At 41.6% G+C, this 16,560-nt stretch overlaps 1 protein-coding gene across 3 annotated transcripts in view; it reads right to left on the reverse strand.

Annotated features, from left to right (window-relative positions):
- The window catches only part of OSBPL11 (oxysterol binding protein like 11), a 44,365-nt gene extending 31,360 nt beyond the window's left edge, over positions 1-13,005 (reverse strand). Inside the window, exon 1 of one of the 3 annotated variants that reach the window (XM_035129540.2) lies at positions 12,107-13,005. In XM_035129540.2, the coding sequence (XP_034985431.1) occupies positions 12,107-12,303 (197 nt within the window). In that variant the 5' untranslated portion in view covers positions 12,304-13,005. Of the gene's footprint in view, positions 1-1,148; positions 2,433-2,459; positions 3,707-12,106 lie in introns of those variants that run through there. The other 2 variants (XM_035129549.2, XM_035129556.2) reach the window with 2 other exon arrangements.
- Positions 13,006-16,560: the final 3,555 nt, after the last annotated feature.

Here is a 16,560-nt window from a genome sequence, read left to right on the forward strand (position 1 = left end):
CAGGACTTGATCTGAACTAGGACTCAGTTACAGCATTCACTCCTGAAACATATCACACACAATATCAGTACATGCCTGCAGCTCATGGAATGAAACCTCTCAGACTTTGCAATTCCAAAGGCTGCAGCACATATAATATGTGGCAGATGAACATTTATCACCCTGTGTACAGGCAGTGGAAAAGAACAGAGAGTTCTGGTGCATTTTTGTGTGTGCACAGAACATTTAGGCTGCTGTCTTATGCATGTTTACTTGGGAGCAACTCAGTGGAACTTAGTTCTAAGTAGGTATAGACAGGATTTCACTGCTAATGTGAGAAGCAGTCCTTTCCCCCCTCTTTTCAATTGTATCGTGTGGCCATATTTTTCAAAAGCTGAAAATCTGAAGTTGTACTAAGGAAACACATTTCAAATTCAGTAGAGATTATTCAAATGTAGTTCCTGCAGAGAGACTGAAAAGAATGTCAGATAGTGATAAAGCTAAACTCAGGGCTGTCTTAAGACTATCCACTAAGACTAAGGCTGTGCGGGAGAAGACTGCACACACGAGGCAGCGAGTGGCCAGAAGTGGATGGTGGGGTCATCACAGCTGCTGCCGCCGCCTCTCCTCCTGCTGCTACCGCTGCCACAGCCTTAGGCAGCTGCTGGGCTTATCTCCAGCCTAAGCCACTTGCTCAAATAAATATGCACATTTTTGTTATTTTTATTTGGTTGAAAGTTGAAAAAGAAATAAAGAAGATGTATTGTATGAGACAGACCACAAGTTGGTAAGACTTGTTTTTTTCAGAGTGATGAGAACAAATTGGACAATGCTCAGGGTAACCCACAAAGACAATCACCATTTATAGTTACCATTACCAAGTATAATTGTAAGAGAATTGTAGTTCAGCACCATAGTAACTTAAAGGTTGGCTTCAACCATAATTCCAAAAGCCAATGAGCTTCCAAAACCATGAAGCCAGGTCACCCACCTAGTTTGGATCTTTTATTTATTTTCTTATATTTATATCCTGCCTTTCTTCCCAAGAAGAGCCCAAGGCAGCTACAACTTTCCTCCAGGAGCAATGGTCAATTTCTGCAGCACTGAGTGGCTGAGAGTGCCTCACTAAGCACTACTTAGTCCAAGGCTGCAGTCTGAAGCACACTTACTTTTAAAGTAAAAATGCATAGGATCTGGCTCTAAGTGCAAGTGATGTTCACTAGTCAGCCTCAGTCTCTTGCCTTTGGGAAGTGGGTCATCCATGTACTTGTTGCTGTCCATACTGGAGGAGACAGCACCAAGGATTTCTCATCTCTAGAACAGGTGTCTGAAGCCACCAAGAAAGCAGATAAGTAACAATGCTGTTTCCCCAGTGCAGGCAAGTAAAAAAGACAAACAAAACAACACTGCGCAATCTTTTCGGCTAACACGACTGTCTGATCAGATGCCAGTGTGACAGATCTTGTCTATCAGTTCAGATTTTCAAGCCCTGAAGGTCATCCCAGCAACTCTCAGTCAGAGCACTACAAATCTCACGGGATCCTCATCTGCAGGTGTGCATTACTTATTATTTACATGGCAGTGTACATTCACATTATGCTTCACAGACAGTTCCCCTTATTATGCTACTTAAAAGCAGGCTGCAGCCTTGTCAGGAAATATATATATATATTCACATCGTTGAACACACAAGTCAATTTATTAAAGTTTATACCCCACTAACCCAAAAAGGTTCTCATGAATTTAGTAAAATGCAGTAAGAAATAGTGTTTCTGTGGAGACTTGGAATGGTAGAAAGATGTAAATACTCATGAAAGGAGGAGAGGTCACAGCTTTGGAAGGGCAAGTCTGAAGGAACACAGACGTAAAAATAGAACAGGGGAGTTAAATGGAGAGAGACAGACAGACAGACAGACAGACAGACAAGCAATGTTAGGTAATGTAAAAGCACACACGGTAGCATAGGGAGGGGTTGGAAAAGCTCATATGAACAACTTGGACTCCATACATTAAAGTACTGGTGGAAGCCTCACTGTCTTCTTCTTATGAAGCTAAGATTCAGATCAAAGTTATTTTAGAAAAGTTAGTCTCTAATTTTAAAATACCAATATTGGTTCTAGCTGTGTCACTTTAAAGCAACTAAACAGAAACTTGATTTTCAGGAAGTACGATCTTAAGTAGGGCACCCATAAATCATGACAAAAGCACTGCAACCAATAAATCCACAAGATGGAAACATGACAAAAAGGTGGGTGGGGGTATCCCAGTGATAAGCAGCTTGCTTACTGATGTCACAATCCAGCCCACTACCCAATTATGAGCTGTTTTCAGAGGTATAGGACAAAATGAATAAATAAGCTGAAGAGCTGACCAGAAGAAAGGCAGCAGAGGAAATGCAAACATGCCTGGCTCAGCACAGAATCACCAGGTAAGGGTCTTAAAGCAGAAAGAACAAGGAATAAGGAACCTTAAAGACTTACACAGATTGTGGCATAAGCTTTCGTTTGCCAGAGCCCACTTGGTCAGACTGTTAAAGCAATCATGTTAAGAAACACCATGGAAAAAAATAAACAGGTCATGGTAATAGATGCAAGCGTCATTTTGAAGCTCCCAGCTGAGAATGAGAAACTGGTGCAAAGGTTAAAGTACACTGGGTAGGATACTATCTACATCAGATAAACTACTGGTAATATGCTACAGGCTCTGTGCCCTAACAACATCAGTCTCAGCAGCTCAAACAACTAAAAACACTTCATTATTTGGAACATGAGGTGCCTACAAACTGAACTTGGGGAACCAGTCAGAATCAAATGTCTTTTGCAAGTGGAAGCCAAGAGGAGTTTGTCAAAATAAAAATCAGAACAGAACACTGTACGTGAGGGAAGAGATACAAAATAAAATAGGAAAGGAGGAAAGGGAAGGCTGGGATTTTTGAAAGCATCAGAGAAAACTAGCCATCAACAAATTACGCAAACAAACCACCTTACTCATCAGAACAGCAGACACTTTCAATCTAATGGAAGCTCTGGCAAAGTCTCAAAAGTCCAATCTCCATTAGGTCAATTATTACTACCTATAGAATTATAATGCACCATCCAATACCCTAATATGAAGAAACGCAGGGTTAAAAACTGGGAAAGATTCAACAACTGTGTTAAGGAAACCAACATCCCAATTTTCATTTTCACGACCTGCAACCTTAAAAAGGACACAGTGACACTCGCTTACGAAGGGCTAAACCACACATGTGATTTTGCCCAGAGCACATTGTAAGTATTATACAAATACACTCTTTGGCCCCATAGTCATTTCCAGTAGCCCAATCACTCTAAAATGAGCTACTGTACCCAGTGTGCCTTTCCCTATTTTTCTTGGAGTCAGGTTTGCAAGAATCCAACTGTATCAACTTACTGGTAAACTGTAAGTTGATACACAGTGGGACAAACAATCACATTTTTAGATTTATACTAACTGATGGGATCTGAACTAGGAAAGAAATATTTGGGTTCAGATGGATATTGCAACGATAGCACCAGCTGTGGGGCAGTAAAAGAGACAAAGTATCTAGGCATCATTAGGGAAAAGACTGAAAATAAAACACTTAGTGTCATAATGCCCCAATATAAATCTATGGTGTAGTGAGATTTGGAAAACCATGTACCACTGTATTCAGGTAGGTAGCAGTCTACCTGGTCTGACCTACGTGGTCTGACACAGTCAAAATTAAAAAATAGTCCAGTAGCACCTTAGAGACCAACTACAGTAAGTTTGTTCTAGGTATAAGCTTTCATGTAATAGCTTATATCTAGAACAGACTTAGTTGGTCTCTAAGGTGCTACTGGACTATTTTTTAATTTTTTTATCATGTACCACTGTAGTCACCCCATTTCCCCAAAAAGGATAGTGTAGAGCTGAAAAATGGCTTTGCTAAGAAGAAACACCAAAGCATTGGGGGCTTTTTTAGTTTAGGGAAGAAAGACAAGCAAGGGCAAGGAGGAACACTTAAGAAATGTATCAATTAATGATATAGAGAGAGATAAATCTTTCTCCATCTTTCATAATACTGGAACACATGGGAAGTCAATGAGATTGATGGGTAGTAGGTTCCAGACAGAAAGAAACAAATACTTATTCAGGTAATGTATATAAACCTTTGGAATTTGCTCTCAAGATGTGATGACAGCCTCTGGCTTAGATTGATTCATGGAAGACCAGCCCATTACCAAGCTACTGCCTGTAGCGCAACTGAACTTCCAGGTTTAGAAACAATATACTGTACCAAGTTGCAAGAGGACATACATACAACAGGGGTGGGGAACAGGTATTGCCTTCATGTCCTCCTTGCAGCATTCCTAGAAGCCTCTGACTGGCCTAGCAGTGTGACCCAGCAGGAATCTTAATGACCTTAACATTGCCTTTCTATTTTTACTGCCCCAACAGACAAATATTATGCTATGTAAGTTATGTTGGTGCCTAGAATTTCCGAACATTTTTTAACTGCCCAGACCTATGTGCTTCTAACTTCATTTAACTCACTGAAGTTTCTGATTGCTCTGTAGAAGGGGGGTTCTGATGAAAAGGGCTGTCCCAAAATAGTCATGCTATGGAGTCACACCACAGGTCTAAGATGAAACCACAGGATGACAAATTAGTCCCAAATTCAAAATGAAACAAATGTTGAAAATCATGTTACATGCACACAGTATTCGCCTGGTCAAGTTAAAGATGACAGCCTTTGATATTTGATAGAACTTAACCACATCTTTGTGCAATCTCCTGCCACTCCCATTTTACTCGCCAAAGATGATGCCTACGATTTAGGGATTTTTTAATCAAGCGTTTGAAATGGCTTAAGTTGGTGTGTACAGCATTTAGCTTTCACACCCACATAACCTGTGCAGTACAGGCTTAGGCAAGATTCTAACCTCATATGTGATGAAATGCCAGAACAGAGAGAATTATAGCATTTGTGGCTATATAACAACACTGTTAAGACTCAGCATCAGGAATAAAGAGACTTTTCTTTAATCTGGGAGTCATATTGATAATTTAAAAAAACAGCCAGCAATCTTACACATGTCCTGCCATCCTTCCCTTTCCCATTCCTCATTGACATACAGAACTGTAGTGCATTATCCCTGGGATAGTTCGGTCGGTGGAGCATGAGCCACTTAATCTTAGGGTCATTGATTCAAGCCCCATGTTGGGCAGAAGATTCCAGCATTGCAGGGGGTTGGACTAGATGACCCTTGTGGTCCCTTCCAACTCAAAAATTCTATGATTCTATTATTCTACTTACAGGGCTATCTTCTCCCATCTAATCTAATAAATAATCTGAACCTGCCTAAAAATACGAAAGGCACAAAAAGACTGCATGCACAGTTAAATCAGACAGGTTGAACTGCAATCTATCATGAGAAAACTGGAATGTTCTAAATATTAATAAATTCCAGAATATTTGTCCACGTTGCCTGAAATTTGGCATGGAGTGTCTACACACTAAGTACCATATGACCAGATTTCAGATGGATCAATTACAAAGATGGTTGAAATATACAAGTTTCCCTTCTTAATAATTGTTGTGCTCCCTCATAATATCTGTTTGTTCCTTGTCTCTTCAAAGGAATTCTAAATTTAAGAAAATTTCAGGGGTCCTTCCTTCTTTTGTCAAAATGCATTATGTCTTTATGAATATACTACTTTTTAAATTGCTACCTTAAATTGATCAGTTAAGGGTCAGTCATCTTGAAAGACATAGTCAGTCCCTGATTCGAGTCTTCAGGGTGGAGCCTTTTCCCTAAGCAAATATGGCTGCCACCAGAATAAGGGGGAAGCTGTTAACTGGCATGTAGATTACAGTATATAGCTAGAATGGCTAGCTGCTAGACGAAAGCAGGACCACTTTCCATTTTCAATTGCCTTTTTTTTCATTGTCTCCCAGGGCAGAAGACAAACCTGTGTGGGAAAGAGTGGGAATTAATGCCTCTCTTTACTACTAGTTTTCAGCGTTTTTTGGGGGGGTAGCAGGGGGTGGGCATCCAGTTGCCAAATCATACCTACACTAAAATCCTGAATTTCTCCATTGATTTTTATGAGCTCTTTTCACTTCCATCCTAGAGGACTTAAAAAACGGCCACTGTAATGTAAACCTAGAAACTTCCTATATAACCTATGAGATTCTTTTTCATATCTCTGTAGCATATAGGGGGAGTGGTACATATATGTGTATTTGTTGTAACTATGTACAGTGGGGTTAAGTGAGGTTTGTTAATCATTTCATAAGAAAATAGGAGAGAAATCAAAAACAGATTATCATTCTGTTCTCTCCTCATGTGCTCCCATGCCTGCAGAAGCTTTAGTACATTAGAAAAGTCTCTATCCTTTTATTTCTGGCTGTCAATGTGTCTAAACTAAGGCAGGCAGGCACGGGCATGCAAGCGAGTAACTTTTGTAAACTTGTTTGCAACGCTGCCATACAGCGCATCACATCACATACAAATCCAATGTAGATGTAATTCATTAAGGGCTCTACAATGGATATGCCATAGAAGCACAGATAGCAATTATGGCTTATCTCATACCTACAAGGTTCGCTTGAACCTTTCAGTGGCAAGCATTTCAGTCTAGCCAAATTTGAAAAGAAAAAGACATCCAGATCTGAGAGATCTAGCTTTGCCTGTAACTTTTAAATTTGATTCATTTTTTAAAATATAATACAGCCCTCGAGTACATTAATACCGGAATCATCCTCGATTCCCAACTATGTTGGCTGTGGCCAATGGGAATGGATGATTCCAACAAAAACTGGAGAGCAACATATTCCCTATCCATGCCTTGCACCGAAATGGCAGTTGCTATTCAAGGCATTTCCCTTACCTATCCGAATATCCCATCCTCTATGTGGAAAGAATAGTCTAAGGGTGGGGAAGCCTCAGGTAGCCCTCCGTGCCTCTTTGTCCAGCCTTGACAAACTCGCTGTGGCCCATGTCCCCATACGGACATGCTCCACACCTTCCTTAAGCACACTTGTCTCTCTAGAATGTGTCTCCTGCTTGTATGCATGCAGAGTTGTGTGGCTGATTTTTCCATGTCTGGAATGCAACCTACTGTAGAAAGGTAAGATTTACAACCATTGCTCCACCACGTTTTGCTTCTGGGCCCAGTGCACCACTGACCTGTGGCCTTCAGGTTGAAAACAGTTCCTCCATCCCTAGCATATGCCCTACAGCTGAACTATAGTCTCTGAGCAAAGCTTCTGGTGCCTGGTGCCTTCAGTATATGCATTACATTTCTCAAAAAAGGACTGGATGCGCATATTAAGAGGCAGCATTTTAATGTGTTACGCTTTGCTTTTCAGTCACAAGCTACATCATTTCCTTAAGAACCTCTGCAGTTGAAAGATCTTTGTCAAGGTCAGTACAGCTAGCTTTCAACATATGATCAAGCAAGTCCAAATAAGACAAATTAGATTATTATTTTTAAAAAAATAATAGAAATTACCATTAAAGCAGCCCTATTCAAGTATCATGCATATCTGGAAACAGAACACATTAGTGGGGAGACAAGCATATTAGCTTTGTCCTTATCTGAAGCGGGGAGACTCCTAGTCCTATATGCTTCTAAATCCCAGTTGCAGGGAAACACAAGCAGAAAGAGTGCTGCTGCACCCATGTCCTGTTTGCAGGCTTGCCACAGACACCTGGCTGACCACTTTAAGAACAGGATACTGGGCTAGATGGGTCTTTGGCCTGATCAAGCAAGGATTTTCTTGTGTTCTGTGCTCACTGATGATCACATGCAATGTAGAACCTTGGGAAATGTGGGGAGCCTATGAGAGGAAAAGCATGTGGGTGGCAGTGGGTGGAACTAGCAACACATCCCTAAAATCTCTGCTTATGTGTTATATACTGTATCTAGGTTTTAATGACACCTGAGTAGGGTGTACCTAGCTCCACACCCAAATTCTCATAGTCCGTGCTTTTAATGTAAATGCATAGCCCTTCTCATTGCACATAAAAAGCTTACAAATGTAAAGGCTGTGCACAAACAATGGCTTTTTAAAGAACTGGATATGGTATTGTAGAGCTATCATTGCCACACTCTGCCCCTCTCTTTCACCCATGATATCTGGTCATCGTGATTTTACAGCTTTTTGTAACATTTCAAGGAGAGACATGGCAAAAGCTGTAACTAGCCCTCCGCAGTGTGGCTACCACAACTGCAACAGATATCTGCATTTTTTAGTGTGACAGTAGATGCCCATGACAAATATCTCCTTTCCCTATCCCACCATACCTGGAGAAACTTTGGAAGCATTGTAATTTATTGTCTAAAAACTAATTTCTTGTTTAAGTAGCAAAGGGTATGTGCATATCCACAATGGTACACAATTGGTTCAGGTATGGGGAAACTGATTTAGATACAGTACCGTATTGGCCAGCATATAAGCCGCACCTTTAAAATTCAAGAGGAAAAAAATAAAAAAATACAATACCTGAATTTAAGCCGCTCCCTTAAAAATCCACAGGCACTCACACCCATTCTGTTTTACCGTATGTCTGTTTCAGCAGTGATATCATAAAAGCCCATTTCTGTAAGGTCACGAATTTAAGATACCTGTACTCCTATGGGACTGAACAGCAAGGAGCCCTCATTCCTGCCTATCATCAAGACATCAAATGCACACACACGCGCACACACACACATATAGCTAGATCACTAACAACAACAATACATTATTGGCTCCATGGAGTATTTGATGGCAATCAAACAACAACACGTAGTTGTGTTACAGACCCAGTTTGGGATGGATTTGATTTTGAGTGCTATACAAATGAAATACATAGTAAATTAACCACTTCCTGACCCTAATTAAATTAGCTCTACACCACTCTCTTCCCCCCCCTTCCACTATTCTAGCATCTAAAAAATAATAATAATCCAGAGGTTACAAAGAAACCAAAGTTCTGCAGTCAAGAAGGTACAGCAAGTAAGGAAATGTGTCTAGTTTAGCACAATTTTATAAAGTTTTTGAAGCTTTAGTGCTGCAGTGTGTGGGCTGCAGTGTATGAAGTCATGATTAAGAAACATTACTTGCTATGCGATCTATCAGCAGGGCTTATTTCCTACTTTGTAACTACTTTTCCCTCATGCATTGTATCCTTCTGGGATGTTCCAAGTCAATACTGGACAGTGAAATAAAATTTCTGCCTAGCATTATTTGACCGAAAAAGGCAAACATTATATTCAAAGCTGGTATAAAAGTTACCTTTCAAAGAATACTGATTTCCAAATATTGTAAACTAGCAGAATTTGAGCAACCTGAACTCCCAGGTGAGTGAGGCTCATGATAATGAAAAGTTGTAGCTTACAGATCAGACCAAGCCTGAATCAAAGAGCAGACTCTTTAAGTAGGCTGACATAGTTCATGATTTACCATGAACTTGGGAGATTCCTCCCTCTGTAAGTGTGGGAGCAACAAAACACAATCCATGGCTTAGTATGTCTAAAGTGGGAGATCATAGTTTGGTTTGCTCAACCTTACCAGAATTGCTCAGTCTCAGGTTCATGTATCTGCCACTTTTACTCTTCTGCTCCAATGCAACCATGAGAAGTTGGGAAGCAGTGCTTCTATTTTAAACTAATTGCAGTTTGTAATTTTGTCCAAACTGTGGTTAGTTTAAACCAGCACTCCAGATGTTGTTGAACTTAAATCAGTTCTGACTACTGGTCATGGCTGGGGCTGCTGGGAGGGGCAGTCTAACAACATCTGGAGAAGAAGAGGAAGAGTTTGGATTTGATATCCCACTTTATCACTACCCTAAGGAGTCTTAAAGCAGCTACCAGTAACATTCTCCTTTCCCTTCCTCCACCACAACAAACACTGCAAGGTGAGTGGGGCTGAGAGACTTCAGAGAAGTGTGACTAGCCCAAGGTCACCCAGCAGCTGCATGTGGAGGAGCAGAGACGCGAACCTGGTTCCCCAGATTACGAGTCTACCACTCTTAACCACTACACCACACTGGTGTAAATACAACTGCAGTTACAACTGCAGTCCCTGCTTTGGATGAAACACAGTTGGTTTAAAATGAAAGTGGATGCGCCCAATTTCCTCCTTACAGCTCCATGTTCAATTGAGGAGGAAGCAGGTTTGTGTATGGAATTCTAAACTATAATTTAGCATTCTGTCTGAACCAGATGAATGCCAAGAACTAAGTCATTGGTTTCATTTTGTCATGTATGAAATAATTTACCACATTCAAAGAAAATTGTAACAGCTCCAAGGAGTAACGTGCTGGCAATTTAGGAGGAAAAAGTGTAATGTAACATTAGAAGTGAAAATTTGAAGTGACATGCTGTAAACACAGTCAGCTGGTGCTTAGCAATGTCCTGACATTAAAAATAAAAAAAACCATTCCCTAAACATACTTTCTCACAATTGCTTTAGAAAGGAAACACAATGACAAGGTATTTAAGGAGCATCAAAGTAGATACATTTAGCGAATTCATTGGGGTTTATTTCCTAGTACGCATGGATATGATTACACTATTGATTTATAGAACACCTGCAATTCACAAATCAATCTTATGCGAAACTCCCTTATACCAAGTCTATTGAGCTCAGCGTTGTTGACTACACCAGATATTAAAGGTAAAGGGTAAAGGGACCCCTGATCGTTAGGTCCAGTTGTGACCGACTCTGGGGTTGCGGCGCTCATCTCGCTTTACTGGCCGAGGGAGCCGGCGTACAGCTTCCAGGTTATGTGGCCAGAATGACTAAGCCGCTTCTGGCGAACCAGAGCAGCGCACGAAAACGCTGTTTACCTTCCTGCCTATTTATCTACTTGCACTTTGACGTGCTTTCAAACTGCTAGGTCGGCAGGAGCAGGGACCGAGCAATGGGAGCTCACCCGGTCACAGAGATTCGAACCACCGATCTTCTGATTGGCAAGCCCCTAGACTTTGTGGTTTAACCCACAGCGCCACCCGCCACCAGATATTAACTGACTGTAAATATTAAAAATCAACTTAATGTGAATTAATGAAATGCCTGTTTTGGGGTGATGTGTATTCATTTTTGTTTCCTTACATCAAGGAACAGGGCATATAGTAAAATCTAGAAAGAAACAAAATAGCTATTTTGCACAAATCTCAGTGTCATTTCACACACTGGGAGAAATTCAATGTTATGCTTTCCTGATTGTTTTATCAGTGGAAGCATTTCTACATTTATCTACTATATATTTTGAAAAGTTGCTTGCATTTGGACACCTCTTAAGATATTATAACCAAATTTTGCAAAACCATTTCTGAGATCAAGGAGCAGGTTTTCATCTATGTTTGGATATAACTGGATGCTATTTTGAATAAGAATGGGAGACTGAATCAAAACTGCACTGATTTTAGTCATTGATTTCAAAATTGTACTGATTTGGGGGGGGGCTTCTTAGAATTCCCAAGCAACACTGGGTACAAAGCTGCTATTTTTAGGCATGCAGGTGACTCTCAACTAACTCTGGAGTTATGTTCCAGGAGTAGCGCCTAAAATCAAAATCATATACATGTATAGTCAAACACATTGGCAGTTCCACCCGCCATTGAACCCAAAGTTTTTAATCCCAGATGCCTGCCCCCTTTCCATTAATTTTTTTTAATTGGCAAATGAGTGAACACTAGTTAAAAGCATGTAATTTGTGAGTTACCTGTATATACCCAAATATGTAAGCAGCTCTTGCCAAGGCACGATTTATAAATTTGTCAAAGCACAAAATGCTTTCAAGTACAACCCAAAGAAGTGCAATGGTAAACAGGCAGAAGAACGCAGTTCCACCACATGTGCCCACTCAGTATTCCGGCATATTTAGAAATGTACATTCCGGCCCATCACATTTTACTGTGTTATCATTCCAAAGCCCTCCAGAATAAAAGACTTGCAACTTTAGAGTTAGGCCTCTGGGGTGAAAAAGTTCAGTTGCACCAGAAACTTTATCAGACACACATGGGTGCTTTTAGGTGTATACTTCCCATTTCTCAATACTCCTCCCCCCAACACCCTAAAAAAAGAACCACCAACCCACTTGGGATACCAACAAGTTAGTCCCCACTAGGCTTCAGCAGAGATACTCACCTATACTGCCAGCTTTTGGTAGTGCTTCCTCCTCTGCTACTGCTGATCCCACTGCTGCTGATGCCACTACTGCTGCTGCTCTTGCTTGTGCAGTTCTGGGCTGGGATCAAAATCTCCAGCTTGCCTTCGCTTTCGGACACTTTCATCGCTGCCGGTGGCGCTGCCGGAGCCGTAGACACAGGCTCCCCACTTTGCATGGTGGGGCCTGTCAGGCCCCCACCCACCCAAGGGTGGGAGAGTGCAAGGTTGTATGTAGCAGCAACAAGCCAAGTCAACAAGGGCTCGAGGAAAACTGTCAAGTATCCTTAGAAAAAAGCAGGGGTCACTCCAAAGTGGAACTTTTGTGAATGGGGCAAAATGTGGGCCATAGAGGAAGCAAGGAAGTATATGGAAATAAGCTCGAAAGGCAGCTTTGAAGGGTGGAAAGGGAAAATATGGAGGGGGAAAGGCCAGGTCTGGGGGAAAGGCCAGGGATCCAACAGAAGAGTTTCCTGAACACCCAGAGAATGAATCGGGAGCAGGGCAGCCAGCTGCGTTGGCAACGTGGAAGGGGGGTGGGATCCAGGCACTCGCTCCCAAGGCGTGTTTAAACCGGGGGAGCAGCTCCGCGCACCTTAGTATCCCACGGGGGGCGCATAAGTGGTGGGGAGGCAGCGGGAAATTCCTCAATTGTTCAGAGAGGCGGGATGCTGGCGCCGAAAGGAGGGTGGCCGCCTGGGTCTTGTACCTCCTTCCCCCAGAGGCTGCCTGCCTGCCTGGGGCTTGTGTCTCACCATGAACAGCAAACGCCCCTCCTGCAGCCCCCTCCCTCACTCGGCCAGGCTCCGTCTTTCAGGACTAGTAGCAGCAGCGGCGCAGCTCCCAGCCCACACGAACCGAGGGCAGCAGCAGCAGCAGCAGCAGTAGCAGAGCCGCTCCCACCCCTTCCGGGTCAGGCTTAGCCGCTCCCCGCCGCTTTCGTCCCTGTTTCTCCGCCCCGTGAAGGCCGAGGGCGGGCGTGAGCGCTGGGGGCGCCATCTTTGTTAAGGGAAACGGGGGAGGGCTGCCCTTACAGGAAGGAGGAGTTAATAACGAACGGTGATAATAATACCTGCCTAAAACACCAGAAGGGCCTTTAAATCAAACACTGGAGGTTTTTTTATCCTCTTATTTCTGCGGAAGAAACCGAACTTGGAGCAAGCTGCACTCAGCTGCACGCCAACGCGCCCTCTGCGCCCACTTCTGGGTGTATGGAGATCTATTTTTACACAACAGCCTCTTATATTTTCGTTTTCGTCTGCTCCGCATTGTTCACGACGTTCTCTGCTGCCCCAGCAGCTCCAGTCTGTTGCAGCAAAATAAAAACAAAGGGCTTGTGGGCACTTTTTAGCCCGACCCAGACTAAACCCATTGAAATTAATGGGCATGGCTAACTTAGGTCCATTCATTTAAATAGCGTGCTCTAACTTAGCTGGCTGCAACCCAATGGATCTTGTGGCATCTCAAAAGGCTAGCCAATTGCGACGTATAAGACTTTGGACCAGAACATGCTTGATCGAAGCTAAACTTATATTTTAAAAAGCCAAATTATTTTGTTCTTTTCAGCTAAAGATAAAGCCAATTTAAATATGAAAGACAAGTGTAGAAGAGCCTATTCTTGATATTTTCAGAGCCCTTAGAGTTGGTAGAAGGTATCTAAGCCATCTGGAAGGTACCACCAGTTCTACACTCTTACATTGCCCTAGAAGTTCAGCCATTCCTATATGCCACTCAGTAAGACAAAGCCATGGATCTTGCTGCCTTGGGATGCTACCTATACTGCAAAAACACAGTGGACTCTCACAGAAGGAGGAGCATTCATCATTCATCCTTGTGTGACACTGCATGACTTTTCATTATGCACAATGCCTGCTATCCTTGATGAAATAGGCTGTTCCCTATGAGATCTAAAACAATTGAGACTGCAATACTAAACATACTCCCTAGTAAGCCTGTTTATAGACAATGGAGCTTACTTCCTAGTAAAATGCACACAGTTTTGCTGTTAGTCTCTGTGATGTCCTAGTTAGTACATAGGAGTGGGGAACCTGTAGGCATGCAGGCATTATTGCATTTCAGTTTCCTATCAGCCTCAGTCCGGGTTGTCAATAATAAGGGATGCTGGGAGTTGAATGCATCTGGATCCAACACCCGGATGGTCACAGGTTCTCTACCATGCATCTAGTGATTTCCCTCCTATAAAAATGTGCATACTTTTGGCTTGCAATACATTAGAAATAAAGGCTCTTTCACAAGGCAGCAGTTGAAGAGCCCTGGCTGGATACCAATAGTTTCCGTTGTGAGCCTGACAGCTGCTTTCCATATGATGATTGTTAACATTCTTTGCCTTTCAGGTTTCAAATATATATTTCTGTGCAATATATAATATTTATGTACATTAGGCTATATAATATACAGTATACTAGATTGGCTAACAGTTTCTAATAGACAAGGCATTAGAAAACCTTGAACTTTTAATATGAAAAGTCTTGCTGGTCTTTGACCGTATTAAAGATTTTTTATTATTATTATGAAAAGTGAAATAACTATCTGTATTTATATGTTTACCTAGGGGCTTCTTGATTACAAAATTTAAATTATTTCTTTGCATATGGATAGTATGTGTCTTCCCTAGCAGGCTACTTTCAAAACTTCCAGCAATAGGTGCAGTCTGTTCTTTAATAGTTTCCCAGCATTAATATTTAGGCAAACACAATAAAATAAAATGAATCAAGTTCTTACACCTGAAACACACTAAAACCAAAAGAGAAACGTATATTTATTTTATTTAGCTGCTGTTTCCCTCTAGTGACCAAACTAAATACTGGAAATATTTTTTAAATTTTGTTTCGACTACAGCAGACCAAAACGGCTACCTACCTGTAACTAAATACTACATGTGAAAGAAGAGAAGCCAGTACAATGTCAAACACTTTTTTTAATGGTGATGATGAAAGGTCTTATCTTAAGTTTTACCAAACCATGATAATTCTCACACTAAGAGATAGGTGAACCACCACACCTCCTTCATCATATGATGTGACAGGTTACATGTTTCAAGCGAAGGATGTGGCTGGGTTACAAAGTATTGATTTACATGGCACTTGATACTAGTTGGTTAATGATGGTTAAAGGGTTTTAATTAGTGCTCCTGCCTTCTATTCACATAGGAAACATAAAAAGAGGGTTACCTATTTCCAGTACAGCTGGGCACTCTTGAACTTTGGCAGAGAATTAAGATCTTAATATCTTCTACCACACACAAGATGAATAAGGTTAGGCCATCTTGTCTTATAATAGGTTCAGTCAACTTTGCCCTATCATCATTCAGGGAGTGCATTCAGTTGCATGCACACCCTCCCCTTATTATTCATTCACAACACTTTATAATCCAGGGAAACATAAAAATACATGGAAAATACTGACCTTAACTGAATGGTTAGTGGCCACAAATATTCAGCTCCCTCCATGGCTCCTGGTGTTCTACAGTACATAGTAATATCTACTAGATGGTTTCTGATTTTCTTGATCACTGGAAAACCAAGCATATACTGTATGCTGGTTCTGATTATGTATAGTTCCTACCTGCAATCTTTCTCCTTAAATTGTATCAGGTAATCAATTCAGGTTTATTCTGAATGGGTTCGCTGAAGCTTTAAACAAACAGCAGACAGCTGGGTGCCACAAACAAACCACATGTAGCTTTGAAAGTGTAGGTAGCAAACTTAACACACCCACAGAAGTCAATAGCTCACATGCCTAATGTGAACAAAAGCAACCTGTTTGTGCTTCAGGGAGCTTAAAATATGTTCCCCTGACAACCATCAAGCTATCTGAGGGGTGAAATCACATATTTATTAATGCAGCTCAAACATGCATGACTTTTGCCTCAAATGGATAGGGAAGGGGAATGGCCCAATTTCAGCTAGAGCATGCTGTCAGAAGGAGCAGAATAAATGACTCATTTTACTGGGGTCGGGGTGTTAACTATCTGTTCAGAACAAAGCCAAATTAAAGTACCCGAGGATATACTGGTAGCATAGGAACACAGAAAGTTGCCCTAAGTAAAACTATCAGTCTGCCTATTTCAGTCTTGTCTATGCTGGCTGGCTCTCCATAGTGCCACACAGGAGTCTCTCTCAGGGCACCTACCTGGGGGCACCAAAGTCTGAATCTGGGACCCTTTGTATACAAAACCTGTGCTCAATCACTGAGCTTCAGCCCTTCCCCAAACTCTGACCCGTATATCATAATTTGTCTTTGGTTCTTTGTTGCTGACCAGACTGCATCCCTGTTCTCCCTTTCCTACAGCTTCCCTCAATCCTGCTTCCCTGGTTTCTACCGCTAAAAGAGTTTGAAGGATTTGCATTATTAACCTTATCATGCTGTTTCAGCATTTGGATTAGTGGATCTCTGGGTATTTATCAGAAATACTT

Source organism: Zootoca vivipara, chromosome 1 (genome assembly GCF_963506605.1).
Source record: "Zootoca vivipara chromosome 1, rZooViv1.1, whole genome shotgun sequence".
NCBI lineage: Eukaryota > Metazoa > Chordata > Lepidosauria > Squamata > Lacertidae > Zootoca > Zootoca vivipara.